This window comes from Aspergillus piperis (genome assembly GCF_003184755.1).
Source record: "Aspergillus piperis CBS 112811 unplaced genomic scaffold BO85scaffold_9, whole genome shotgun sequence".
In the NCBI taxonomy this organism is placed as follows: domain Eukaryota; kingdom Fungi; phylum Ascomycota; class Eurotiomycetes; order Eurotiales; family Aspergillaceae; genus Aspergillus; species Aspergillus piperis.
The window spans coordinates 15248-41702 of NW_020291599.1; the positions used below are offsets into that span (position 1 = coordinate 15248).

The 26455-nt window shown below is 49.1% G+C and overlaps 10 protein-coding genes across 10 annotated transcripts; 5 read left to right on the plus strand and 5 right to left on the minus strand.

Moving 5' to 3' along the window:
* Positions 1–74: 74 nt before the first annotated feature.
* On the plus strand, positions 75–3101 carry BO85DRAFT_477861 (putative translation elongation factor EF-1 subunit; the record flags this gene model as incomplete). Its single annotated transcript, XM_025662855.1, has 4 exons — positions 75–520; positions 619–693; positions 871–1608; positions 1657–3101. Exons 1-4 carry the CDS (start codon positions 295–297, stop codon positions 3099–3101), a joined length of 2484 nt encoding a protein of 827 aa, XP_025515243.1. The 5' UTR covers positions 75–294.
* A 1051-nt stretch (positions 3102–4152) lies between these two features.
* bipA (Hsp70 family ATPase KAR2) lies at positions 4153–6748 on the plus strand. Its single transcript, XM_025657911.1, has 4 exons — positions 4153–4533; positions 4595–4790; positions 4846–5951; positions 6011–6748. Exons 1-4 carry the CDS (start codon positions 4383–4385, stop codon positions 6574–6576), a joined length of 2019 nt encoding a protein of 672 aa, XP_025515244.1. The 5' UTR covers positions 4153–4382; the 3' UTR covers positions 6577–6748.
* Positions 6749–6791: 43 nt separating this feature from the next.
* Positions 6792–7782, minus strand: BO85DRAFT_397336 (DUF967 domain protein). Its single transcript, XM_025657016.1, has 2 exons — positions 7450–7782; positions 6792–7382 (listed from the first exon to the last, which is right to left on the minus strand). Exons 1-2 carry the CDS (start codon positions 7483–7485, stop codon positions 6849–6851), a joined length of 570 nt encoding a protein of 189 aa, XP_025515245.1. The 5' UTR covers positions 7486–7782; the 3' UTR covers positions 6792–6848.
* Positions 7757–10140, plus strand: BO85DRAFT_299525 (putative C6 transcription factor). The gene is made up of 3 exons (XM_025655331.1): positions 7757–8789; positions 8845–9298; positions 9352–10140. Exons 1-3 carry the CDS (start codon positions 8059–8061, stop codon positions 9682–9684), a joined length of 1518 nt encoding a protein of 505 aa, XP_025515246.1. The 5' UTR covers positions 7757–8058; the 3' UTR covers positions 9685–10140.
* Positions 9770–11022, minus strand: BO85DRAFT_459417 (zinc-dependent alcohol dehydrogenase; the record flags this gene model as incomplete). The annotated part of the gene is made up of 4 exons (XM_025661655.1): positions 9770–10251; positions 10299–10377; positions 10432–10799; positions 10857–11022. 4 exons carry the CDS (start codon positions 11020–11022, stop codon positions 9770–9772), a joined length of 1095 nt encoding a protein of 364 aa, XP_025515247.1.
* Positions 11023–14378: 3356 nt separating this feature from the next.
* BO85DRAFT_372630 (uncharacterized protein) lies at positions 14379–15599 on the plus strand (the record flags this gene model as incomplete). Its single annotated transcript, XM_025656048.1, has 1 exon — positions 14379–15599. The coding sequence occupies one exon, from the start codon at positions 14379–14381 to the stop codon at positions 15597–15599; it is 1221 nt and encodes a 406-aa protein (XP_025515248.1).
* A 451-nt stretch (positions 15600–16050) lies between these two features.
* On the minus strand, positions 16051–17763 carry BO85DRAFT_514020 (TPR domain protein; the record flags this gene model as incomplete). The annotated part of the gene is made up of 1 exon (XM_025664727.1): positions 16051–17763. The coding sequence occupies one exon, from the start codon at positions 17761–17763 to the stop codon at positions 16051–16053; it is 1713 nt and encodes a 570-aa protein (XP_025515249.1).
* A 967-nt stretch (positions 17764–18730) lies between these two features.
* Positions 18731–19423, minus strand: BO85DRAFT_488074 (CBD9-like protein; the record flags this gene model as incomplete). The annotated part of the gene is made up of 2 exons (XM_025663502.1): positions 18731–19329; positions 19381–19423. 2 exons carry the CDS (start codon positions 19421–19423, stop codon positions 18731–18733), a joined length of 642 nt encoding a protein of 213 aa, XP_025515250.1.
* Positions 19424–20462: 1039 nt separating this feature from the next.
* Positions 20463–22432, plus strand: BO85DRAFT_514021 (DUF3176 domain-containing protein; the record flags this gene model as incomplete). Its single annotated transcript, XM_025664728.1, has 1 exon — positions 20463–22432. The coding sequence occupies one exon, from the start codon at positions 20463–20465 to the stop codon at positions 22374–22376; it is 1914 nt and encodes a 637-aa protein (XP_025515251.1). The 3' UTR covers positions 22377–22432.
* Positions 22433–22939: 507 nt separating this feature from the next.
* BO85DRAFT_438460 (uncharacterized protein) lies at positions 22940–23578 on the minus strand (the record flags this gene model as incomplete). Its single annotated transcript, XM_025658670.1, has 1 exon — positions 22940–23578. The coding sequence occupies one exon, from the start codon at positions 23576–23578 to the stop codon at positions 22940–22942; it is 639 nt and encodes a 212-aa protein (XP_025515252.1).
* Between the last annotated feature and the right edge of the window lie 2877 nt (positions 23579–26455).

Here is a 26455-nt window from a genome sequence, read left to right on the forward strand (position 1 = left end):
GCGGCCTGAGGCCACCGAGCGGGGAATGACGTGGTGGGATTCGATCAGCTCCTCCACAACGACAACCTCCGACTCGGCTCTCTGTTTTGCCAACTTCTTGACTCTACCCTCTTGGCCCATTCACATTCGGGCGGTCACCAAAGCACGTAGCGTGCTGTTTACTTATATCTTTCTTTGTCGTATTTATTCCTTTGGAATTTCTCCAATCTCTCGTTAAACCTACCGTCTCCCGGAAAACCCCTCCCTAGCAACCTGCCCCGCTCCCAACAACAACAACACACCACCACCACCACCATGTCGCGCCATCGCGTTAAGGCTGTGAGCTACGACGAAGATGACTTTGACGATGACTATGATTCTCCGGATCCCGAGGAGGAGGAATTCCTCGAGCAGTGCACTGCAGAAGTGTTGAACCAGCTCCGTGCAGGGGACCCTCCAGTCACCGCGACTCGCGATGAGGTACAAGAGGCGCTATGGCACTATTACAATGATGTTGAGAAGTCTGTGAATTACCTGAGAGGTGCGTTATCACTCCTCTCCGGAAGGGGAGATTTGGACTGCGTTCCAGCAGAATGGCGACCTGCTTCTCTGGATGCTAATAGGAACCACCGGATGCAGGTAAAAAGACAAAGGAGGTCAAGAAGAAACAGGCTCCGGCTCCGGCTCCGGCTGTCAAGGCAAAATCAAGCACAGGTAAGCGCATCTGCTCGTCTACACTATGGTGGTTGGGCTTGGGTCGCCTGCAACTCGCCCTATGCGTTCTTTCGGTCAGGTTTTCGTAAACTGTGAGTATATCCTTACCCCTTGTGATTGATTGCTTTGAACTGACGCCGTTACGGAAGTTGAAGTATGTTCTAACAGACTTCCTAGTGCCTGTATATCCTGTTCCGTTGTCTCCTCCGGCCTCTTCAACTGCACATTTCTCGGCAGCCGACTTCTTTCGCGATGCACCGTGGCTAAACATCCCTGCACACCGTAAGGCGGACATACTCGTTGAGCCTCTATATCCCCGGTTGGGTCTGCTGGGTGGTGCTCCTGAGAATTCCGGAAAGGTATCCAAGTTGGCTGCTTTGGCTGCTGCGCGCAAGAAGAAAGAGGGAGAGAAGTCTGCGGCACCAACCCCTACACCTCCGTCTGAAGTTGAAAGTTCCCGGCCATCTTCCACTGAGCGAAAGAGCCCCGCCCTTTCTCTCCGTGAGAGACTCGCTAGCAATGGCAAGCCGCAGAAATCGTCTGAGGGTCTGCAATCGCTTCGGTCACTCGGTAAAGGATCGCGGCTGGGAAGCCCTTCGCCCCAGAAAATGCCGTCCCCAGAGCCGAGAAAACAAAGCAGTCCGGAGGTCACTGCGCAGGCAGATATGGAACCCCCCGTGTCAACCGACAAGAAGCAGGAAGAAGAGGCCGCTCTCAACATTCGCGCACCACCGTCTACATTTGCCAGTACGATCGTTGGAGAAGCGATACGCCCAAAGATGGCCGAGCCCAGCCACCTATCTGCCAGCACATTAGATCTGATCAAGATATATGGTCAAGAACTTGCTGAACCCTTTGATTTTGCAGGCCCAAGCCCCGACGATGTTGTGTTGAATGCTCAGAGCTCTGCAAAAGGTTTGGCTATTCGGCGCAAGATATAGATCCTCCCTAATGGACATGCAGGCTTCAAATCGAAACAACCTGCTTCTAAGTCAGCAGGTGACAAGAAAACCCAGGCTGGTTTGGCTGAAGGCATGAACAGCCTGAGTGTGGAGGAGAAGGTGAATGTGAAGAGCAAGAACCTAGATGTGCTGTCTGAGTACCAGAAAACGCAACGGAAGAAAGCCATGAATTTCGCCGTTATCGGTTCGTACTACCCGTTTCTCTGCGGATGGACGGACGCCACTGACAAGCGATTAGGCCATGTCGACGCAGGAAAGAGTACGTTGATGGGACGCCTGCTGGCCGACCTCAAAGCTGTCGATCAGCGCACATTAGAAAAATATCGTAAAGAGGCAGAGAAGATTGGGAAGGGATCCTTTGCCCTTGCCTGGGTATTAGATCAAGGCTCCGAGGAGAGAGCTCGGGGTGTTACTATTGATATTGCAACAAACAAGTTTGAGACGGAGAGTACGGTGTTTACGATTGTGGATGCTCCGGGTCATCGGGACTTTGTACCCAATATGATTGCGGGCGCCAGTCAAGCCGATTTTGCCGTTCTCGTCATCGACTCTAGCATAGGCAATTTTGAGTCTGGACTCAAGGGTCAAACGAAGGAGCATGCTCTCCTCGTGCGGAGTATGGGTGTGCAGAGGATCATCATTGCTGTGAACAAGATGGACTCTGTCCAATGGGACCAAGGTCGCTTTGAAGAAATCGAACAGCAGGTTTCTTCTTTCCTGACAACTGCTGGATTCCAAGCCAAAAACATCGCTTTCGTGCCCTGCTCGGGTATTAGCGGCGATAACGTAACTAGACGCAGTGAAGACCCGAATGTCTCATGGTACAAGGGTCATACGTTGATCGAGGAGCTTGAAGCTACGGAACCTTACGCCCATGCTATTGAGAAGCCATTGAGAATGACCATTGGGGACGTCTTCCGGGGCAGCGTTCAGAATCCTCTATCCATTTCTGGCCGCATCGACGCCGGTAGTCTCCAAGTTGGCGATCAGATCCTCACGATGCCAAGTGGCGAAAAGGCCACGATACGCAGCTTGGAAGTGGACGGGGAGCCCAACGACTGGGCGGTGGCGGGTCAGAACGTCACGCTCAACCTGGTCAATATTGATCCCATCCATCTCCGATCTGGCGATGTCATCTGCCGTGCCTCGGCGCCCATCGCCAATGTTACGTCGTTTACATGCAAGGTGTTGGCCTTTGATCATCTGTTGCCCAGCATGGTGGACATCCACCGGGGCCGCCTGCACGTACCCGGCCGTATCAGCCAGCTGGTCGCAACCTTGGACAAGGTGACTGGCGCAAGCATCAAGAAAAAGCCCAAAATTGTTGCTCCCGGTACTGTGGCACGGATAGTGGTGGAGATGGACCAGGCTGTACCTCTTGAGGCACCTACACGTATTGTACTACGGGCTGGAGGTGAAACAGTGGCTGCTGGGTTGCTAGAGTAGATTATGGTTTGATTGCATTGGCAGGACAATATATATTTCTGATGTAGATAGTATGTCCCTCTATTTACATGGTTGCCATTAAACACAACATATATATATCTTTCCGCACCACTTCAGCGCGCTAACTTGGTCTACTACTACGTACAGTCCACTACAACTGATCGTACTGAATCGTAATTAGCATATATTTATTGATTTTCTATATGGTTACTCTACCACCACAAGTACTACTACTAATAACCTACTTACTAGTATTATATAAGAGTATGTTTGTCTCATACACCAAGTACTACGAGAGCTGCTGGAAATGGCACCTTTGGTGACTAACGGAGAAAGGGTCCCTTTCAGCCACATCCACTGAAACAGAGATCAAACGATCTGGCCAGGCTGGCAGAAACCTCATGCCTTGGCTGAATCAATAATTCAGGAAGCTGGGATGCGCCTCCTGAGTGGGGGGATGTATCCACTTTCACAGCGGAAGACCCTTGGGTGATCTTTTAGTGACTCAAAAAGCAGTAATGACTTGACTCAATGATGGTCAATAGTGGAATCTGGCCATGTGGTGATTGCCGAGTTGTTGACAGGCTGGCCCCTTTTCTCATCTTTCCTTCAATCTTCAGCGTCAACCCCCGGACTTCAGTAAGAGTAGGGTCAATCTTCCGGGAAATGGCGCCGAAGGAACGGAACGGCCAGTTGTTCAAGTGCCGAAAGAGGCAAAGTGCCCCTGGAGGAGTGAAGAACGCCTAACCGAAGCGAGCGAATCACGCGACGATTCTAGCAAGTTCGGTGGACCGCCTTCCCCCATTTGGACGAACGCCTTCCATTTTTCCGCCGGCAGAACCACCGGGCGGTGGCCGTGCACGCTGACTCAGCCCCGCCCTGGACGCGTCGCGGACCAATGACAGCCCGAGGAGTAACCTTAAAGTCAGATACCCGCGAAAAGGCCAGCATGGCCGCTGCGCTTTCTTTGCCGCTGGCAAGCCATACAAGAAGCTGGCCGGAGCTTCTCGAGACACTCTTTCTTCTCTCCGTCGTCGCCTTCTTTCACCCAACTCTCTTCTCCCCCCTTCCCTCTCCGCCCTCGCTCTTTCTTTCCTTCCCGTTCTCATCTGGGTTGGACTGTATCTATTTTTCCCTTCTTTCTTCGTGCCGGGGAATAAAAACCGTGTACGAGCAATAGGAGGATTCTTTCACATTCATTCGCTGCTGTCTCCAATTGAGCAGCTCGTCGATTAAAAAAGTCTACTACGTGTCCTGTGGTGAAAGGACATTTCACACATAATGGCGCGCATCTCGCATCAGGGTGCGGCCAAGCCCTTCACGGCTTGGACCACCATCTTCTACTTGCTGCTTGTTTTCATTGCCCCCCTCGCCTTCTTCGGCACTGCACACGCTCAGGATGAGACTTCGCCTCAGGAGAGCTACGGAACTGGTAAGCACAGCGTCTGCGAAGACAGTGAAGAAAATCTGCTAACGATCTCTGTCATCAACAGTCATTGGTATTGATCTGGGAACCACCTACTCTTGTGTCGGTGTTATGCAGAATGGAAAGGTCGAAATTCTCGTCAACGACCAAGGAAACCGTATCACCCCTTCATACGTCGCTTTCACCGATGAGGAACGCCTGGTCGGTGACGCCGCTAAGAATCAATACGCCGCCAACCCCAGACGGACCATCTTTGACATCAAGTGAGTTTTCTGCTTCTCGCGAGTTTCGTGGCGATCTGTTGCTAACGCTCTCTAGGCGCCTGATCGGTCGCAAGTTCGATGACAAGGATGTCCAGAAGGACGCCAAGCACTTCCCCTACAAGGTCGTCAACAAGGACGGCAAGCCCCACGTCAAGGTTGATGTCAACCAGACCCCCAAGACCCTGACCCCCGAGGAGGTCTCCGCCATGGTTCTTGGTAAGATGAAGGAGATCGCCGAGGGCTACCTTGGAAAGAAGGTCACCCACGCCGTCGTCACCGTCCCCGCCTACTTCAACGACGCCCAGAGACAGGCCACCAAGGACGCTGGTACCATTGCCGGCCTGAACGTTCTCCGTGTCGTCAACGAGCCCACCGCCGCCGCTATCGCCTACGGATTGGACAAGACTGGTGATGAGCGCCAGGTCATCGTCTACGATCTTGGTGGTGGTACTTTCGATGTCTCCCTCCTGTCCATCGACAACGGTGTCTTCGAGGTCTTGGCTACCGCTGGTGACACTCACTTGGGTGGTGAGGACTTTGACCAGCGTGTCATGGATCACTTCGTCAAGCTCTACAACAAGAAGAACAACGTTGATGTCACCAAGGATCTCAAGGCCATGGGTAAGCTGAAGCGCGAGGTTGAGAAGGCCAAGCGTACTCTGTCTTCCCAGATGTCCACCCGTATTGAGATTGAGGCCTTCCACAACGGCGAGGACTTCTCCGAGACCCTTACCCGCGCCAAGTTCGAGGAGCTGAACATGGATCTGTTCAAGAAGACCCTGAAGCCTGTCGAGCAGGTTCTCAAGGATGCCAAGGTTAAGAAGTCCGAGGTTGACGACATTGTCCTCGTCGGTGGTTCTACCCGTATCCCCAAGGTCCAGGCTCTTCTCGAGGAGTTCTTCGGTGGCAAGAAGGCCAGCAAGGGTATCAACCCTGATGAGGCTGTTGCTTTCGGTGCTGCCGTCCAGGGTGGTGTCCTGTCCGGTGAGGAGGGTACCGGCGATGTTGTTCTGATGGATGTCAACCCCCTGACTCTGGGTATTGAGACCACTGGTGGTGTCATGACCAAGCTCATCCCCCGTAACACTGTCATCCCCACCCGCAAGTCCCAGATCTTCTCTACCGCCGCTGATAACCAGCCCACCGTCCTCATCCAAGTTTGTAAGTAATTCCATGCTTTGATTGAACATCCCGGACTGTCTGCTAACTGACTGTCACAGACGAGGGTGAGCGTTCCCTGACCAAGGACAACAACCTGCTCGGCAAGTTCGAGCTTACCGGCATTCCCCCGGCTCCCCGTGGTGTTCCTCAGATTGAGGTCTCCTTCGACCTGGATGCCAACGGTATCCTGAAGGTTCACGCCAGCGACAAGGGCACCGGCAAGGCCGAGTCCATTACCATCACCAACGACAAGGGTCGTTTGTCCCAGGAGGAGATTGACCGCATGGTCGCCGAGGCTGAGGAGTTCGCCGAGGAGGACAAGGCCATCAAGGCCAAGATCGAGGCCCGTAACACCCTGGAGAACTACGCGTTCAGCCTGAAGAACCAGGTCAACGATGAGAACGGCCTGGGTGGCCAGATCGACGAGGACGACAAGCAGACCATCCTGGACGCCGTCAAGGAGGTGACTGAGTGGCTCGAGGACAACGCTGCCACTGCCACCACCGAGGACTTCGAGGAGCAGAAGGAGCAGCTCTCGAACGTGGCGTACCCGATCACCAGCAAGCTGTATGGCTCTGCGCCGGCGGACGAGGATGACGAGCCCAGCGGGCATGATGAATTGTAAAATTACCATACCATTAGAGGGATCTTTATGGAGTTAGCTTTTTGATTGTTGTGTGTTTTTGTTGAGACCATTGTTTTGGCCCGGTTTTTGCTGACCAGTCGTCCAACCGAGTATGATACCTGACCTGACCTTGACATTATTAGAGGCAGCAATTGCATGATACCTTTTATCCAAACTTGACTCTCATCTTGTAGACTATACACATAGCACAACATAAAACAAATCACTCTAATACATATCGTATATATAATATATTACACTAATGAATTTATTTACATCTTCGCAATAACCTCCCTGATCGTCTCCACCACCACCTGATGATCATCCTCCTGCTTCAACCCACTCACCACCACAACACCCACAATGCCATCCACGCCCCTCACCCGAATGGGAAACGCACCCCCATGAATGGCAAACTCATCCGCCGCGCCTCCACCGCCGCTACTCGTCAAGGCAAACTTCCTCACAAACGCCGCCTCCACCTCACTCGCTTCCGCCCCCGTCGAACTCAACATCTTCTGTCTCATCAACCAACTCGACACGCCCCATCGCAACACTGTGTTCCGCTTCCGTCGCACCCACACCTCGTTGTCCGCTACCGTACCGGGCTCGGTGGCGCATTGGAAGATAACGTGTGGTTCGGAGCCCCCCGTCAAGGTAATGGAGATTAGCGCTGGCTTGCGTTGTGTGGGTGGGAGGGATAGAATGCGCTCGCGCAGGGCGAGGCCGAGGGTCCAGGCGGTGCTGGAGGTGAAGCTGGGGAAGAGGACGGAGGGGTTGGATTCGAGGGCGGCGAGGTCGCGGGGCTGTTTGGGTTATTAGCTGGGGGTTTGAAGAGGAGGAATGGGATGGGGATTGTGGGGTAGAACGTACGTCGGTGCTTGCGGGGGGGAGGGGAGTGTCTTCCATTTTTGGGTGGTTGGTGAGATTGGTTCTTTGTAGATGATGGGGAGTGCTTGTTGGCTTTGTGAAGGGAGTCAAGTAGAGGTAAAAGGAGAAGTAGTAGGTAGTAGAGAAAGGAAAGAAGTAGAAGATCTGGAGTAAATGACAGGAGGGGTCCTGATTGCTAAGCTCGGTTGGGGGTGTGTGGGGGTAGTCTGTTACATAAATGATTACATGATCATCTACTTACTTCCTTCTATATTTGGGATGCTGTTGTCATGCCACATCATAACATGTCCGTCCATGTAACTATGGGTCACATTGTTATCTTGACTTTGTTCAGATATTGAACAAGTGGAATGGAATTATGGCTGTGGAGAAATATGGTGGAATCTGCATGCAATCGGGATTCTGATGAATGGCCGGTCTTCCTTCTGACTCCGCATTGCTTTGCCTTCCCCTCATCTGCAGCTAATCATTCCATCTCATCCCTCTCTTCGGATACTCCTTTCATCTTTCATTCTTACTATCCATCTATCCATCTATCCATTTCCTTTGTTAGCTATCTGATTGGGATCTAGTGATTATCATCCCCTACCCATGCGCCATCGACTCACAAAGCGTGCATGCGATGAGTGTATCTCCCGCAAGGTCAAGTGCAGCGGCGCCTGGCCTTGCGATACCTGCCAGAGTGCCCCTAAGAAAGTCAACTGCACTTACCTGAAGCCTGCACGGAGAAGGGGACCAAAGGTAAGGAGATATACTGGTGAGCAGGGAGAAGAGCGCCTGACAACCGGTCCTCTGATCCCTCCGCATGTTGATTCTCGTGACGAGGAGATATCCCGTGTGGAAGCAGAGCGACCTGCATCGACTATCATCCCAACAGAAGAACTAGTCTCAGTTGTGCGTTCGTATCAGCAGGCTTCTTATAGCGTGTGGCCGGTTGTCGATGCTGAAGTGCTATTGGAGAAGCTTGAACATGGCACACCGAATGTGGGAACCTTGTGTCTGACTATGGCGCTCTGTGCAGCCACCATGGCGCAGCTGCAGCTTGCCCCGACAAGTATTGATAGCACGATGATGGCGGCGGAGTGTATGAGGATGCGTGAAGCACATCTCGACTTGAGGAGCGTCTTGGTTTCCTTCTTCCTGCATGTTTATCATGCCAAGATCAATAAGAGGGACTCGGCTATGTTGTTCATACGAGAGGCTGTGTATGGAGCTCGGCTCTTGAAGTTGGATGAGGGCGTGGGTAGGCATGATACTGAGCTGGATGCGGATGTTGTTGCTAATAAGGAGATCGTGTTTCTCTTGCTCTGGGTTTCTGAAAGGTAGAAACTCCCGTCCGCACTTCGATTGTAGCTCAGTTTAGCTGACATGGTTTAGGGGCTATTCTTTGCATCTTGGTCTCGAACCCTCGTATACCACTCCTATCCACCTACCGAATGAGGTCGATGTCGGCAATAATGTAGATGTGAAAGGCTTGCTGGAGCTCGGCAGACTCTTTGCCACGTTTGATGGATTTTCGTCTAGGAGAAGCTCCAATGCTAGAGATAAACCGGAAATGACTGCAAATAGTCTGGCAGAGACGGAGGCAGTCTTGTCGATGCTTTCTTTCGGCAAAGGCGACAGACCTTGCACCCGTATTGCTGATTACTGCATCACGAAAGAGTGGATGAGGACTATCATCTGGCAGGAAGCTCTGTCTCGGCATCTTCTCTCGTCGAAATCGGGTGCTCGACTTATGACGTTCAGGTTCCCGGCCGTGGTCAGCCGTGACCTTCTGATGTCGTTGCAAAGCTTTACTGAGTCAGACCTGTTGCCACTAGGACGCGACCAGGTTTGTCTTCTGCATTGATTGAAATTGTGCATACTAATCAAAACCTGAATTAGCTGTTGAAGTGTTTCGAGATTGCCAACTCACTCGCGGATACTGTCCTGCTCACGCCGTGTGTCCCGACATGCTCTGACTTTCAAATGCGGCCGCATGATTTTCTGCACGCGTTGTACCAGAAGCTGCTACCTTTCCTGGAGCAAGATTTCATGCTGAAGTCGATACTGCATAGTAAGACGGCCGAGGCTTTGGTTAAAGCCCCTGCGCGCATATTGAGAATGGACTATAACCCTTGGTCATTCGATCACGATGGGGAGTACGCTCACAGCACTGGAAAGCATGTGGACTCTCCGGAGGAGGACGCTGATTCGCACTGGATTCTTTATGGATAGAAAGTGGGTGAAAGTGTCTGATTTTGTCAAAGAGATATGACGAACTGCAGAACTGCTATTCTCTGAACTATACAGCACGAGTAAGCTACTGCGAAACTTGAAGGACAATTCTACCTGCAATGTCACCCTTCTCCATCTCTTCGTACACCTCAGGCAACTCCTTGAACGTGCGAACTTTGATTTCCGGTTTGACAACCCCACGTCGGACCAACTCTACTGCCTCCATGCACTCTTTCAGTGAGCCGATAAGGTTTCCGGTAACCCGGAGGCCTTTGATTACGATCGTGCAAATAGGAGTTTCCAGTACTGGACGGCCCGGCGGGATTCCAACGCAGCTTAGAGTACCTCCAACCCGCAGCATGTCACAGGCATGGGCGAAGGCTTTGGCACTTCCCGCAGTCACAACAACAGCATGCGCACCAAGACCGGTAATTTCATGGACCCGCTGCACCGGATCCGTTGAAGTGAAGTCAATGAACTCGGTAGCTCCCAATCCAAGGACAAAATCTCGTTTGTCGGCAGCGTCAACACCGATCACCAATGCTCCCTGTGCTTTCGCATATTGTACTGTCTGGTCAGTATGTGGTAGCCTCGCGATAATGCGCCAGACTTACCAGCCAGATGTCCAAGACCACCTCCGGCACCTACAACAACGAGCCAGTTGCCTGCCCGGATATTCGCATTGAGAACAGCCTACAGACAGTCGGCGATTAGATCTTTTCGTGCGTGCGTAGAACTGATTCTTACCTTGTACGCTGTGACACCAGCACACAGCACCGGCCCGATAACCTTTGGATCTATATCGTCAGGAAGGATAGTGAGATTGTCGGCATCCAAAGCAATATACTGCTGGAAGCTGCCGTCTTCATGGTGGAGGTGGTTCGTGCCCTTGACACAGTACTGTTCCGTGCCGGCTAAGCAGAATTCGCATCTCCTACAAATCCGACTAGCGAAGCGAATGCCGACCAGTCCGCCGACCTTCAGGTCAGGGTCACAGTTGGGGCCCCGAGCCACAATTTGCCCGACGCCTTCATGGCCTCCAATATGCGGGAGTTTGATGTTTGTGATAGGATTGCCATCAGCACCAGCGGCGGTGCCGTTTTTCGTATGTAGGTCTTCCCGAACGTGTTAGCCATCTAGATGACTTGTATGATAGAGGTTCTAAGACTGACCACTCTGACAGACACCTGTATAGAGCACCTTCGCTAATACCTCATTTGACCCGGGGGTAGGGACAGGATAGCCTTCACGGAATTCCACACTGCCACCCAGTTCTCGAACGAGAGCCACCGTTTGAGTCTGGGGGATCTCATCCGAAGGAAGGGACATAGCACCCATGTTGAATTCTCTGAGATGCCGAGTACTAGATTTCTTCTCTATGGGGCAAGTGCTCCAACAGAAAGTGATACCTGGGGAGTAAAGCCATATAAATAGTCTAGCTTCCAATATTCAATCAAACAAACCCCCAAATTCACGCCCCCAAATGCAATAGTGTAGATAACTATCCCTCGATAGACCAAATCCACCCCCCTAACCAAGCTAATTCTCCAATTGGTCCAGACGCCCTGCAGCCGCGGGACCAAACCACGGCAGCAAGACTCGCCCTAATCTTATTTCTCCGAGCCAAACAACAACGAACAAAGAACCCCCTCGCACGAACCATAGGTGAATGATAGCCACTTACTTCGACTCATACCTGCATGATCGTCCTGTATTCACAATCATCTAGACCCCTCGTGTCGCTGCTGGGGAGGTTTCGTGATATTTCACACCCCCTCACTTCGTGATAGTAGAGATGTGGCAGAATTGCATTGCGTGGCTCCGCAATTTCTCCGCTTCATACGTTGAATGTGTATTGGATGGGTGGTAGGTAGCTCGTATCGCTATTTCTCCGAGGGGTGGATGTGTCATGCGTTGCGTATTTGGGGATGGATGGAGAGATAGCGCTGTGAGAAGGACGGTAAGAGATAAGGAGGAGTTGGGCAGTGCATTTACTCGTCAGTTTGGAAGTAAGGAGGATGTTAAGGAGGGTTAGTATCGCTTTTAGATAGTGGAAGTTGTGCTGGTGCTGCGGGATGATTGTCTAACTTTTCAGTTGCGATGCGCCATACTTGATAATGAAGATATGCTCAAGCATTAATTATTGAGAAGGCGAAATGTATGTTGAGCTAATCAGTGGGAAGAGCTTGGGTTTTTTATTCTTGCAGCCAGAATGGTAGCTTGACTTGTCTTGTGTGAGTCAATAGCATTTCTATTATAGTTAGAAAACCATCATCGTTTGTCCAGTCTCTGTCTAATGTAGTTCCCGTAGCAGTCAGTTTATGTGTCTGCAGCAATCATGGAACTGTGGTCTGGTCACTAAGAAAGATCTGCAGTCATCAGCTATATAAGGCAAGTGATGTGCTCTCCCTTCATATCCTGCGGGCCTAATCCTCAATCTCACGGACCCTAGCTGAAGGTCTACTATCGGGAGGCAAGTATCCAACTAGTAAACAAACATTTATTTTCTGATATTTGAGACATGGTATAATTAGTGCTAACTGGCAAAAGTCCCCTCTACGCGACGCAATCAAGGATTGATTCTTTGAACTCTGGATAGCATGGAACGGTTATCGGGTCCTCTGAAAGCGGAGATGCCGAGGCGGATCAATGAATCGGACGATCACTACTAGTCATATATTTAGTCTAGTTCCATCTGTGTCTTTCCGGTGATATACCTATCTGCTGATGCTTTTACTGGTCTAAATACTAGACAAACCGCACATTATCAATCTGTGTCAGGCTTACTTCTGCATTTCTACACTAAGCAAATACAAACACACTCCATATATCACGTTGCAATTTCTTGAACTTAGAGAGTCGGATTTAGTCAGTGAAGCAGGATAAGAATGTATCCTGTTCATCGCCATGGCTAGAAACTGATAGGTTACTATTGTACTCGAAAACCTCTTGGTAGGAAATTAACCAGATGTTCCAAGTAAGTATATACCGAACCTCTTGGATGCAGACGCTCAGGGGCAATGCATCCAATAACCAGGCGTCCAACTATACATAATTCGACAATTAGGCGGCCAAGGCGACCAGAACTAAGGCATCCAAGAACTGGTTATCCAACAAAAAGATAACTTACATGGATGACTATTGGTTGCAATCTAGGTACCAGGACCCTGAGAAGTTGCTGCGGCCTCGGATGATGGATGGAGAACCAGAGTACTAGATATCTATATAAGTAGCCCATGGTCAGAAATATCTCCCAATTGTTCTGGTAAGACATTGCATCATAAACACCAAAGGCATCGTATCTCACATCAAATCCAAGACATTTCGTACAATCGAAGCATTACTTTATCAATCATCAAGATGGTCGCATACAGTTCGAAAGCTCTGGCCACAGCTGCTTTGATTCTAGGCTTTTCATCTTCTGCCTTTGGGTGCCTGGTCATCACTGGATCAACATACAATGGAAATGACTTTGATGATGGCACCATCACTACAACTGATAGCGGCGTTCAAACCTGCAACGGCAACGTAGGTATTGGAGACAACAATGTTGGTATGTTTGTGGTTTTGTCTATCCCTCTTGTATTGGTTTAGTATACTAAATCCAAGAAAAGACTGCATTTCTGGTTACTCGCTGAACTATGACTATACCGACAACAACAGGAACGGACCGATGCCAATCACCTACTGTAACCCATCGAACTGGTATATACCTCCTTGTTTAACTTCGACTTTTGTAATTATAATAGAGAGACATAAGGCTGATCTTTTATTATTAATAGTTACGGTATCAATGTTCCACTGAGCTGCCCTAATAATGGTCTCCCTTGCACATTTGACTTTTCGACTTTCTGTGGCTAGGACTGTTCTTGCCGGCATACAATTTGCGGAGGAAGCACTTGGAGATAGGATTCTATGTGAGAAGAAGGGGAGGGTTAGAAAGTATCAGGGACTGCTATCTAGAACTTAACTCACAGTTGAGAACAACATCTTAGAACTGAAGACTTGGGTATGTGCCACTAGATAGCTAAATATGATGAGCAAGTTCTCCCTGAGCGCACAAGAATGATTAGTTAGACGAATAGAGAATTGACGAAGAGGGTTGGTCGGACGATATCCCAGCTCAAGTGACTTAGGTTGCATCACTCCACAAAGACGCCATGATTACATAGGGTTTTATAGGTCCAACGGTAGGAGATGTGCGGCCTACGGATAAGAAGCGACTTCCCATCAGAGCTAAATTGAAATGCTAGATCTATAACAAACAAATCCCAGCTCCGGTACCAGATCGAGGCCACAAATACAGGCCCCAGGCGTAGAAGATCTAATGATAAGCACAAAGGGTAACAACTACCCATCCATATGATGTGACTGCGGAACTGCGGACGGAAGGGACCAGGATAAGTGATAGAGCAAGGTGCTCTTACCTTTTCCATACGCCGGTCTCTCACAATATCTCTGGAGCATATGGCCTTGCCTTGGTGCACTTGAAGCACCACGTCTGTCTTTCTCGTTTTCCAGTACCAACTACAGAAATATCCGTCACGATCGACCGCATATTTAGGTAGGGACAGTTTCAACTATCTTCTCCGACTAGTTATGAGAGATTTGGATTCTCACGATGATAGAACACTCACTACTCTCAACTTTGTCAACTGCCATCTTTCATTCAGTGCTAGCCCCCTTCTCTTATTATGACGACGCAATTGACTCCAATTTTCCGAAGAGAGTTTATCAGAAAGACATTTGAAGAACAAAAGCTCGGCGAAGTGAATACGTGGGCGGACCTGAGACAACTGGACACTATACCCGCTGAACTGTACTCTCAAATTGTGTGCTGCCTTGATGACCCCACCCGTAAGACACTCGAGCTTGTGTCAAGAGGGATACGCAACAGGACTAAAGCGGCCTCGTTGAAAGCGAAATCGATGGAAATCAGAGTTACCACTGACATGGTAGGGTTCTGTCACCTATTGGAGGTGGCATACAATAAGGCTATTTGCTCATACCCTGAGACTCTTTGGTTTGAACCCAGAAGGCTCCCAAACGGGGGGCAGATGGCGTCCACTTTACCTCCTTGGCTAAATACTTCTATAATTGACTCGTTCCCGGCGACCAGCCAGATTTCCGACGCGGTGAAGAAGATTTCGAACATCAAGACCATAGTTATCGAATATTGTCGGTCCCCACGAAGTGCAAACGGCACCAGCGGCAAGTTTCTTCAAATCATATTCTCAGCCCTTACGGATGCCGGGACTCAGCCTGAGTATCTATATCTGTTCACGAAGGATTCAATTCAACCCAAGACAGAGTTACTGACAGTTGTACCATGTGAATACTACACTCCCCCCAGCAATGTTAGTATTGTATGGCACAAGCTGGTCTTCTTGACGGTGGGCGAGCCCTCAGACGGGCCAAGCAGGGAGTATATTGCCCATATGTTCACCTCGTTGTTTAGACAAGCTTGGAAGCTAAAGTATCTGCTGTGGCATGGCTTCCCGGTACATCCTATGTGTGATTGGTGGAGAAGGCTAATGAGACTGGCTATCGATCCCTTTGACGGGTGGGACTCCAATCAAGGGAGCGGTGTGGATCTCTGGAGATTATCGATCGAATATGTGGACATCAGCACTGAAGACCTCATTCGATTTCTCGAGCTGCATGGAAGACACCTAACGATACTCGTCCTCTATCGGGTTTATGATCCTGAAGGGGGCTGGCTAAAAGTCCTCAAACTGCTCAGGGATAGAAGAATCTGTCCCAAGGTGCAGCGCGTGAGGCTTGTCGTCGGACGTATCCTGGTGAATACCCAGCAAATCGAAATGAATTCAGATAAGCTGGAATATGATACGGACAACCTCCAGTTGAATGATATAGATCAGGCAATCGCTCGCTGCGAGGAAATGGGATACTAGGTGGTCTTTCACCCTCCTTGTCGTATCTGCGTATCTGCGAAGTTATTATTGTTTTCTTGTTCGCGGACTGTACCGCTCTTTCCCAACAGGAAGGGGACATTAGAATAGAATAGCTTAGCTTGAATCACAACATATATACTTACACTTTGACGGAAGATTTCAGCATTCGTGGAAGAAGATCAGACGTTCGTATGAGTCGAATAAAAGTAGGTTCAAGGGATTCACATTTAATTCATCTAATCCCCTCCCCCACCCCAACCATTACAATGGAAAATAATCATAATAATAAGAAACCGTCCTACTCAGCTTCCTATCCCTATACTCCTCAGACGCCATGCTTTCATTACAACGAGTTCACCTGGTGATGCATCTACCTTCAATATCTTCAATATCAATCAATCGAACACAGATTTCTTCATGATAGGTCTCATGTATATACACCCGAACAAACTCATGAACAGCATTGCGACCCCTGCACACCCAACCGACAAAAGCACGAAGACTTAATATCCACATCAGCCACACTCAAAGCAACATCCAACTGCTGCTTAATGATAAGCGCCTCTGCCCCACGTCCCAACCTCACCAAACACTCATGATACCCATGCAGCGCCCAGACATTATTCGGATGTTGATGCGCCCGAGTAATTTCCGCATCTAGACCCAAATCCTCCGCATACGCCTTCGCAGCCTCTTCCACATGACCCTGCTCCAGCGACAAGGCCGCATACGCATGTCGCGTAGGCAACATCCAGCCCCAGGGTTCAGTATACATCAGCGCATCGTCATGACGAATTGCCTTCCGGAGGCTGTCAAAAGCCCGCTCAAAATTCCCACGACGGTACTCAATCTCACCGTCTAGCATGGCCGTCGCAACCTTCAGAATATCAATGATGAGGTTCGGGTAGTCTTTCCGGCTGGGAGGGACGCGTTTAGCAGCCGCTTCGTAGAGGGTGCGCTCTTGCAGAGCTTCGGTAATGTTGTTTGTCGCTGCTAACGCAATTGCCTTGCCGTAGTGCATCATGGCTGTAGTGACGCAGTAGAGGTCCTGATCTTCAGGGATTGGAAGTGCTTTGAGCTCTTCCCAGAGTCCGAAGCGGACGTAGACGTGAACGCGTACTGATTTGAAGAACTCGAGCCAGTCTGCTAGTGGTGGAGAGTCGACCCGGAGGACGTCATCTGTGATTGAGGCTTCCATCTGGTCTACGGCCTTTAGCGCGATTTTGGACTGACCGGAGAGCATCGCCGCGTAGACGAGCGAGTGGTAATTGTGAAGACGGTAGAAGCTGTACATGTTCTTTGCACCTTCGCGGGCGAGGAATTTCTCGTCTGCTTGGACTGCTGCGGTATTCGAGTCGACTGAGCGACGGTAATCTCCAACCAGAACATCAAGATGAGTAGGCATGTGGTGCAGGTGCCCAGCGTCAGGGACGAGGTGGCGTAGAGCGTCTGCTGGCGGGAGCGCAACGGCAGGAGTGGCGGACATTTCCCAGAAATGAATACAGAAATGGAGCAGACCCGGATGGGTATCTGCGCCGGGAAGAGACAAGCCATCTTTGAAGAGCTTCTGCACGTCGTAGACGGGAGATGTCTCGATGGGGAGGCCAGTCTTGATGTGGAACATCTTGCGCTGCGCTGTATGCATCTTTGCGTCTACGTAGAGAGCCATGACGTCGAGGTCAGTGGGGAACTGATCATACACTTTCCTCATTGCTGCGTCGTAGGCGTGGTTGATCTGGTCGTAGTCTTCGGCGGGGTGGTCAATTGGGAAGCGAGTTTGCATGGCTTCTATGAGTGCGCGCTCGACGGGGGTGACGGGAGCTGTTTGGCAGAGCTCTTGAGCCTTTTGTGCAGCTTCGTGGCATAGCTTCATGCTCTTTTTGAGGTCAACCGGATCGAACAGCCGCCAGGCTTTGTTATAGTTAGGCCCTGACGCGTAGGCCAGGCCCCAGTAGGCAATGGCGCAGTTGCAGTCATGGGCTATGGCCTGCTCAAAGCATCGGTAACCTTCGGCATGGTTGAAGGCGTAGCACCAGATGAGGCCACGATCAAACCAGATCTGCGCATCTTGGCTAGTAGTGCTGATGGGTCGAGAGTATGTGCCAAGGTTGTAGTAGTCGTCTGTGGCTGGACGTGGGATCACAGAGTCGGGCACTAGAGACATTTTGAATTAGTCTGACTTAAAGCCTGTCTCAATGGTAAAAATTTGAGTCTTCAGGCAGTATAACTTCTGAATCATGGCAATGCTGGGTTTCTGGCAAAAAAGATTGAACAATATATACTGTTGTATGATGGTCACGTGAGGCGCTCGTTGCTCCACTGGGATGCTTAGTCTCCGGTATCAAACACCGAGTTTCAGACGCCGATTGGCCTACAGCTGCCCTATCGGTCAGTCGAGTGGGATTGCCATGTTGATGCGTGATAATGACTTGACATTAGTCATTTCTGGACGACTGTAAATATCCTATTAGACGAATTCAGTCCTCCAGTAAGCACATGATTACTCTACTGGAATAGATATATTGGCGAGGCCAGCGTCGGTCCTCCGTAATCTTGATTATATTTTAGTTGCTCCCTTCGGGATGCATATTGCTCATTGAGGCTGCGAACGTTTTACTAGCAGTCAAAATATGTACCAAGTACATCTGAGCACGGTATACTACTTACTGAAGGTACAGTAATGCGAAGAACATGCATGCGTTTGTTCGCCTGTGTCAGAGCGAGTCTACAATGTCTCTAACTAATAATCAGATCGATTTGTCATGAAGCTTATATACTACCCTATCTGTAGTGGCAGAACAAGCGAATGCGGAAGATTCAAAAGCCGGATGAACGCCCAACCAATATGATTTCAATTTCAAAGGCCGGAGCCCCTGCCGGGGAGCTAAGCATTCTTGACACCCAAATAGCACTGTTCTCTCTTGGCAGTGAGTCGGGTCACTTTCATATAAATCACGATATGTATTATAAAGCGCTCAGAAAATTATGTTGTTTTTATTAATATCATTGTAGAGCAGGATTCGGATATAATACCGTCTAGATACATCTACCGGCTCAGCCATCTTTCACGTGTGCTGCCATCACCCGGATTGCCATTAGGCTTTCTTTAGATTCCGCTTTACTCTTCAAGCTTATTGGAAGGGATTGTATGATGGATCAGTTATAGCCTCCGCGGCAGAGAACTGTGCCTGACTCAAGTCGAGTTGCATGGAACCTAAATCATCATGCATCGCCAGGTCCGCCGAAGGGTCAGGGTCGTTCAAGGACGGTCCAGTAAAAGAAGCCCAAAACCAAGGTGTGGAGGTCCCCTCAGGGTCCAAGGTGTATACAGAACTGGGATCGCTCGGAGGTGCAGCGGGAGTTGGCCAGGCCGAGAGACAGTTATCACAGCGGATGTTGGCGGTCATCACGCCGTTGTTAATCCCCGAGCCGGTGAGGAGAGTAACATTTGCAAGGGAGTTGTATTGAGGTTCACTCTTGCCACCGTCCAAGCTGGAACGCGGTGACAGTGTGACTTCCGTGGAAGAGGCGGCCCAAAGAATGAAAAGGTTCGCAGAGGCCATTTGAGCGCCTTCGCCTAAGGAGACCCATTGTAGACTTGTGGAGGCAGATATTTGTAGGTAGATGGGGCCGGAGCCAGCGGCGGTGGTGGTATTGGGGATGGTGATGCTGTAGGACAGTCCCGGTTCGGTTGGAGGGGAGTAGGTGACGATATCTGCGGTGGCTAGGACTGCGTGATTGTTAGTTCTGGAGAAATTAGGATTTCTTGAGGCACTCGTACCTGAGCCTAGGGCCACAGCCGGGAGGAGACGGGAGAAGTACATTTTGTTAGTGGGTTCTGAGACTTAGATTCGATGGGGAAGAACCATGGATCGAGCTCGACTATATATTAACAACTATGTGGCTGGCTGGACCCACCACTTTTAAGGAACAAGATACGGTATGTCCTGGATTAGATTTGTGAGACAGCTTAGCCAAAGATTCCATAGCATTGGCTCTCTCAAGGAGTGCATTCCTCGGGAATTCCGACCCCTTGCATCTCGCCCGATCGAAAGGTCACCACGAACGCAGGACATCTCAGACGCAAAAGATCTCATCCTTGTAGAGAGTTATTAATCAAGACAAACAAGAAGGCACAAAGCCTTCATGTTGAAACTGGTAGATCGACCACAAGAAATATGGCAAAAATTGTATTCTGTGGTTTTCCGGCCTGGACTCCCATTTTGACCATGCAAAGTCGATACTCTGTTTGATATTTTATTATCTTTTTCTATAATAAAAGCAAAATATGCACACATTCCGAGGGTTGAATAGTATGGTTGCTGGAAAAAAAAGAACCTGTAAGTTAGATCGTAGGGTTTCAAATCGCCAACACCTACTACACGTGATGTAGACACGGAAAATAGTACCGGTATCACACCGGACAGGAGGAACTTCGAAGGGATCGATTAGAAGCTCTTTGAGCCTCATATTTCCCAATTTTGTTTTCTTTCAGTTTAACCCCCTAGGCTAGTCAAGCAACCGGGCTGTGCCAGCTGGACAAAAGATGTACGGTGAGAGAGATTGACTTCCCAAAAAGGAGGGAGGGTCCAAGTAAGATGAAAGCCAAGACATTTAAGAAAGTGGCTCATATAAGATGGTAAGATCCTTTAAGAGGGTCTGAAGCACTGTAGCTGTTCATTCGCTGGCAGTGTTGAGGGATCGACTAGTGCGTGGCAGGGAAATAAGCGCTAAGCCCTCCGGCTACGGAGGGCTCTGCAAGGCTGTGCCATATAGTACTCTCACTCCCCGTAGATTATTATGGAAATACAACAACGACCCCATCCTGTGGTCTGAGAAGATAAAGGAAAATTGGGCTCGATCATGGTCTCCCGCCCTCCAAGTCCAGTCCGTCCATCGGAAGAATCTAATGGGTCTCTGGAGCGCTGCCTTCGTGGACCAGAACCCGATCGCGAACATTCCCGCTCCGACTCAAGAGAAACATATCCTAGCCAGAGAAACCCAATCACCGACTATGGGTCGTCCAAAAAATACTTGCTTCGTGAAGTTGAGGGTCCCCCAGAGATTCATGGGTCGGCTATGAAGAAGAGCAAAGCCCCTACCGGCTTGTTATCCTGGGGATGGGAAATTGGTGCATCCGTATTGAGCGTTGCATGTGTGGTCATTCTGATCGTGCTGCTAAACCACCTGGATGGGATGCCCTATGCCGATTGGGCATACAGAGTCTCTCCAAATGCAGTGGTCGCGGTGATAGCAACCGCCAATAGAGCTACACTGCTATTCCCGGTCGGAGTTTGTCTCAGTCAACTCAAATGGAATCATTATCGCAGCCAAAGACGGCTATACGATCTATACGCTCTTGATCAGGCCAGCCAAGGCATCTGGGGTTCTTTGCAACTGATCACCACCAACCGCCCCAGCCTGGCTACTCTCGGCGCAGTTACCTTGATTCTGTCGGCCGCACTCGATCCCTTGACCCAGCAGATTCTCACCTTTCCTTCTCGTATTGTTCCCGCTACAAATGAGACGGCTTCCCTACAAACTGCCCAGGCCTACGTACCCGGCAACGCAAACAGTGATAATACTATGAGTCTGCTTATCCTCCAAAGCATCTATGGGTCAGACAATACCCAGGAGCCGACCTGCAGTACAGGCTTGTGCAAGTATCCTACCTTCGACACTCTGGGGGCATGCAGCAGATGCCAGGATGTTACCTCGCAATCACTGCAGAGTTGCACGGCTCTCTCCTCAAACAGCTCGTATGCGAGTTTTTTCAATGGCACGGCATATCAAGGGGCCAGACCAAATTGCACATATACCACGCCGGGAGACTTGCGGATAACGCCGGATATCTTTGAAGCGGCCACAGTAGACATTGGAACTGGAAACGCAGTTGATCTCGAGAAGGAAACCTGGAGTTTCGCCAATACGGACACGGATCGCCTAAACCTCAGCAGTTCCCAAGGACCCCGGGTCGCTGGGATCTTAAATCCGATAGTTGGTCTGGCAGCGGCGATATACGACAATCCCAACATATTATATACCGCCGAAAACCACACTGCCCTGGAACCAAAGCCACAAATCACTGAATGCGCTCTGTATTTCTGCGCCCAGAGATACACAAACAATAGTTATACCTCTGATCACCAATCACTCGAAGCATCTGAGACGGAGCAGCTCTTTACGAAAAACAAATACTTCCAAATGTTCTACCCCAACGAGCTGGCTCCACTGAACAGCTCAACCCCAAGTTTCGCAACCAATGGTAACTACACCATCGCAGGAAATACTGTGCTACAGATCCTCAACTCTTTCACATCTACCATATCCCTCTCAGACCAAATCGAAGCTGGGTGGACGTATTCCGTGCAGGAGGGGAAAGACGCCAGCCCCGTTATGAAGAACGTTGCCGTCGGCATTACAAAGGGAATTCGTGCCGGGCCGAATAGCACCACAATTACCGGGGAGGCATTAACCACGCAGACGTATATATCTGTGCGCTGGTATTGGGCTGCGGCTCCGATCGTGATCACGATCTTGTCGATCTTGTTCTTGATATTGATTGTCGCTCATACTGCGAGGGCTAAAGGAGTGGGGATGTGGAAGTCATCAGCGCTGGCGCTGTTAGCTTGTCGGGTGGCGCAGGGACCTGAGCATCCGGACCTGCAGACACTTAAGGAAGCTGAGATGGAAAATGTCTCAAAGAGTATGCTGGTATCATGGGACAGGGAGGGGGAGCCGTTGACTTTAAGGGTTGATGGAATGAAGAAGAGATAATGTTTACATATAGTCATAGTAATCATGATTGGGTTGGCTTAGTACCTCACATCTCATATAGTAATCAAGATATCTTATATATAAAGATTCTGACCGTGCAAGTTTCCTGACTTATTGATCAGTTATTTGGTCTGATTTGATTATTATTCGTTGCTAATAGAATATATGTTAATATTATGAATCCACGGTAAATAATTAGCAAAGTTTGATAAAAAGATTTGAAATATCAAATATACATTTAGAATTAGCTATTGCATTTATTCAAGTTCAATTTAGGAGTAGTGAGAAAAGAGAAAACGACATGTGTTGAAGTACAGCCCATCAGGCATGTGATCAGGATATACACATACCTAGCACACTACTCGTTACTAGTTTAATCGATAATATTACAGAGATTTACTTCCGAAACAGTCTACATGACTGTACGTTATTGCACGATTCATAATCCAAGAATCTGATTCCTAGGCATTATAACAATTTAGTAACCAGCCTAAAAACCAAAACCACTCAGAAGCACACAAGCAAGCCACACATTCCCCCCCAAATCATCCCCATTCATACCATCAGAAACCAAGGTCGTGTCTCACACGACGATCAATAGTGCTCCTCAACACGCTAGACCCGACTGCAATATCCACACGATCGTCAATGCCAGTCCCCGGTCCCTTCCAAACAAAGCTCACAGCATTTTGAGCATCCCTCACTTCCTGTTCTGGAATGTTCTGATTTCGCCCAAGTTCCTCAATAAGCATCTTGAACCAATGCCTGTTCTGCTGATAAAAACGATCACTGGCATAGTTACATCTATCAAGGTCATTAGCAACGATCAGATCACAAAGACCCCCGACAGTATATTCGACTTCATGGAGGCGCACGCGCTTCACGATATTGTCTTCGTCGGCATAAGCGGGGCCATGGGGCTCGTCAGTGATTGTGATATGCATGCGGCAGGGAATGCTGTTTCGGAGGGGCGAGAGGTCAAGGATGAGACTCATAGCGCCAGTGTTGGTGTCGGGGTCATTTTTGGTTTGGATCTTGAGTATCCAGATGTTGGTGAGGAGCTGGATGTCGGTGCCGCCAATGTATTCTTGCGTTCCTTCGGGTTTAGTTCCGCATAGCTCTAGGTACTCGATTTTGAGGTGGCTGGTCGAGTTCAGGAGGGCGCTGGGGACAAAACTGATTTCGGGCACAAGGAGAGACATGGTGATGGGTGTATGTCTTGGGTGTTGCTGGAATGGTGGAGTAGTGAGAGGATGGTTTGACTATAGTCGTTGAGAAAGATGAGAGTGAACGATCTGTTCTAATTCCCAAAGTGCTGGGTAAGGAAGAGCTTCTTATATCTTATGGTATCGTCTTCTGATATGTTATGTAGGTAGCACTTGTTTGGCAGTATATCAATTTGATGTGGCAGTTTCCGCAACATTCGTCTAACTACAGTCAGGTAAACCTGAATTACGCCTGGAAATTTCCTGTCGGATAGTGGATTATGTCTGAGAGATTGCCTGGTTTGCAAAGCCTTAGCATTAGGAAAGTGCCAACTTGAGTTAAATATTCATACTTTTAGAGGTAGGTCATACTGGGTGACCTCTGTTTTTTTTCGGCTATCTGCTACAGACTGAGAAAGGTGCCCCAATGACGGGAATTTACTCACGAAGAATTTTTAAACTCGTCAATGGAAGTCTGACCGTTTTCTCAAATGTCCTGGAACTTCATAGTAGAGATAATAGCGGAGAAAAGATCATATTTGGATTGTTCCGGCTATCAGTCCCAAACCATTGTTCATGGTCAGCTTACTGAGGGTTATTGATGAAGTTCCTCAGAGACCCAAGGTATTAAATTCAGTTCTGTAGGTATTCCCCATGTCATACATCGTGCCATTTTTCTTTAACCCTGTGGCTGTCGCGAGAAGGGTGTAGTAAATGCCGACTGACGTAGAATGGAGCATTTCATGGGTATAAGCTGAACGTTGAGGCAGGTGCTTATTCATTGGGGTTACCAAGACCTATTATCATGCATGTTGGCTGCTTAGTGGCAATGGGGTGATCTACTGTTGGAAGGCCAGATGTTGAGTCGAGTGGAAAGCGGTAGATGTATATGATCCAGGAGTTTCCGGAGATTACAACGATAAAAACGGTAGGTATAGTTCATGAGCTCAACTGTGAACAAAAAGAAAAAGAACTCTACACGAATCATATACTGGAGTGTACTATTTGGATCCGGCTATCGCCTGGCTTTGACTCCACGCCGGCTTCTCAGCTAAATGATCGCTTCTACTCATTTGACTTCCGTGGGATGCATGCGAAACGTGATGCAGATCTCTATTCTCCCCTGGTATGGCATTGATACTTTATCATCACCGGTAGAGATAAAAACTACAAAAACATACAACAGAAGGGATTCGCTGGTGGTCACCCACCCAACTACTAACCTCCCGGCGTGTGGCTTGAGTACGGCTGAGCGGACGGGAAGCCCTATTTTCCACACCCTATGGTCGTATGTGCTTGTCAGTAATTAGAGCTGGCTTATATGCTTAGACTGAGCTTGATGACCTTGAAGCTCTATTAGAATATGTAGGATTACGAAAAGGGTTTCCAGCTCCAAGCACACCTCCGTTCCAAACTCCCGATGGTGCTCTGGGGACAATGTTTCTGAGCCATGGAACTGATCTCCGACCGGAACCAGTGAACAGTCGGGCATGGTGCTTAGAGGAACGAGTTCTGTCACACGGTCTCTAGTCTATTGCTCCCACACACTGCAGTACGAATGTCAGACCGAGCACATTAATATTGACCGTACCGCAGACCCGCAAGGCGTTAGAGATGATATTGTCCAACTACCGTCTTGGGTCTTCCACGATCGTTCCCTTTTTAGTTCTTTCATGGTCCCTGGCATCGAAGATGCAGAGCGCACACTAGACAGCACATGGAGGAAGATTATTAGCTGCTATACACAACCAACACTTACAAAACCGGGAGATCGCCTAATCGCAGTGTCTGGACTAGTACAAAAGCTCCGTCAACATTGGCCAAAGAGATAAGAAGGAAATCCCATCTATCATGCCGGACTCTGGTCTCACCACCTCCCAGGATGCCTCAAGTGGACAGTTTCACGGCGCAAGTTTCCACGGCCCGCTACTTATCGGTCACCCTCTTGGAGTTGGGACGCAATCGATGGCGAACTTAAGTACGCTACCAGAGGTAATTCCAACATGATCTGCAAGGCCCACTATTGTCGAACATTTCTCGCACGAGAAGGGCACCCGTATAGTAAAGTCATTGGTGGGATGGCTCAGGATACTACTCTTTTGCTAGATAGTGTCGAAACACTAATCGCTATAATAAATACAATATATCGCTTTTAGATAGTATAGCGGTTTGTCAGGGCTTCGTCTCTAGAAGGACACCTAGGGACCGGCCCTGATTCTGATGTGGAATATTTAGACTTTGATCTTGTTTTTGGCTGCATAAGGTGAACTTATACAAAAGTAGTAGTGGGGAACTTCGGTATGATGTGTCGTAAGATTAATGGTCGATTATTAGAAAGGAAACAGGGCAAAGGGGGTGGTAGATGAATATATATTTGGCGCTGTGCACTGTCGGCGCATTCGCGGGTGGGTGTCAAAACTACGCTCCTTGTAGGCTCAAGGCAATCTCACACCTGATTAAGGCAGGACGGAAGAAAATATATTTCCTAACATACATATATTAGCTACCAAGAACGCAAAAAGTGAATAAAGACATACAACAGAATTACTATGACTGTGCTTATGCAAGACTCATAAATATCTTTTTCACTAATCCTTCAGGGCCTCCTTCAGGGACCTGAATATTCTTTATTTAAAGAAAGATCTAAAAGATATACTTTAATATTTACAAACGATGACCAGATAATGGTATTCGAGATATCGCAGATGGCAACATTATACTGGAATGACTAATAGTATGATCTGCCCGTAGTGGGAATGTAATTGCTTGTGTCTACTTTTGATCCAGAGGGCACAGCAGTGGAGTTTGTCTAGTCAGGTGCTTGAGATCATTAATTGCAAGCCGCACGTTATAAGCATATTCCACGATCACCGA

Coding starts and splice junctions, on each gene's coding strand:
- BO85DRAFT_397336 (XM_025657016.1), bottom strand. CDS start 7,485: ATGGAAGACACTCCCCTCCCCCCCGCAAGCACCGAC. Junction 7,383..7,449: donor TCCCCCCCGCAAGCACCGAC/GTACGTTCTACC, acceptor TAACCCAAACAG/CCCCGCGACCTCGCCGCCCT.
- bipA (XM_025657911.1), top strand. CDS start 4,383: ATGGCGCGCATCTCGCATCAGGGTGCGGCCAAGCCCTTCACGGCTTGG. Junction 4,534..4,594: donor TCAGGAGAGCTACGGAACTG/GTAAGCACAGCG, acceptor TGTCATCAACAG/TCATTGGTATTGATCTGGGA. Junction 4,791..4,845: donor CGGACCATCTTTGACATCAA/GTGAGTTTTCTG, acceptor AACGCTCTCTAG/GCGCCTGATCGGTCGCAAGT.
- BO85DRAFT_299525 (XM_025655331.1), top strand. CDS start 8,059: ATGCGCCATCGACTCACAAAGCGTGCATGCGATGAGTGTATCTCCCGC. Junction 8,790..8,844: donor TTGCTCTGGGTTTCTGAAAG/GTAGAAACTCCC, acceptor GACATGGTTTAG/GGGCTATTCTTTGCATCTTG. Junction 9,299..9,351: donor TGCCACTAGGACGCGACCAG/GTTTGTCTTCTG, acceptor AACCTGAATTAG/CTGTTGAAGTGTTTCGAGAT.